This window comes from Myotis brandtii, unplaced genomic scaffold (assembly GCF_000412655.1).
Source record: "Myotis brandtii unplaced genomic scaffold, ASM41265v1 scaffold207, whole genome shotgun sequence".
NCBI classification, from domain to species: domain Eukaryota; kingdom Metazoa; phylum Chordata; class Mammalia; order Chiroptera; family Vespertilionidae; genus Myotis; species Myotis brandtii.
The window spans coordinates 838,664-839,492 of NW_005357736.1; the positions used below are offsets into that span (position 1 = coordinate 838,664).

Genomic DNA, 829 nt, shown 5'->3' on the forward strand with positions numbered 1-829 from the left:
GGCAGGAAGGGCCCCAGGGGCCGGGCCAGCCCTCAGGCCCTCTGCCTGCCAAGGCCAGCCCCCTGCCCACCAAGGCCAGCCCCCAAGCAAAGCCCCTCAGGGCTTCTGAGCCCAGCAGGACCCCGAGCAGTGCCCAGGAAAAGAAGACGGGACCCCCGGCCAAAGCGGAGCCTGTGCCGAAACCACCTCCAGAGACTGCCCTGCCCCCTGGGACTCCTAAGGCAAAGGCCGGGGCGCGGAGGACCGAGCCCGCCACCCCCGCCGTCAAGGCTGCTCCAGAAGCCCCCAAGGGTGGGGAGGCCAAGGTCAGTGCCACTCGCTTCGTGGGGACCCTAACTCAGGTGCACGTCTAGGGATAGCTCAGGCCCTGGGGCTGCGGTGCCGGCCGGGCCCCTGGACCCCAGAGGAGGGCAGGGCGGCCTCTGTGAGGCCGTGGGGGCTGCAGCTGTGGGCTATGAGCTAGCCCTGTGCCTGGCGCCTGCTGCATGCTTTGCTGGGTTTTGCTACCATTAGACCCAGTCAGGTTTCTCTGAGAACCTGGGGCTGCTTGGGGCTTGCCTGGGAACCTGCGGGTTATTCAAGGCCAGAGAGGTGGGGCTGTGACCCGGGGTAGCGCTGGGATTGATGGAGCGGGCGGGGCTCCGAGGAGCTGTCTGCACAGGGGTCAGCCTTTGCCTCTCGCCTGCTGCAGGAGCTGGTGGGCAAGCCTTACTCCCAGGACCTGTCCCGGAGCCCACAGAGCCTCAGCGACACGGGCTATTCTTCCGACGGCGTCTCCAGCTCCCAAAGCGAGATCACCGGTGTGGTGCAGCAGGAGGGGGAGCAGCTG

The 829-nt window shown here is 67.8% G+C and overlaps 1 protein-coding gene across 1 annotated transcript in view; it reads left to right on the forward strand.

Annotated features, from left to right (window-relative positions):
• The window catches only part of BSN (bassoon presynaptic cytomatrix protein), a 4,624-nt gene extending 4,271 nt beyond the window's left edge, over positions 1 to 353 (forward strand). The window contains exon 3 of the mRNA XM_014538993.1: positions 59 to 353. Coding sequence (XP_014394479.1) covers positions 59 to 353 — 295 coding nt within the window. The remainder of the gene's footprint in view (positions 1 to 58) is intronic.
• The last annotated feature ends 476 nt before the right edge of the window (positions 354 to 829 follow it).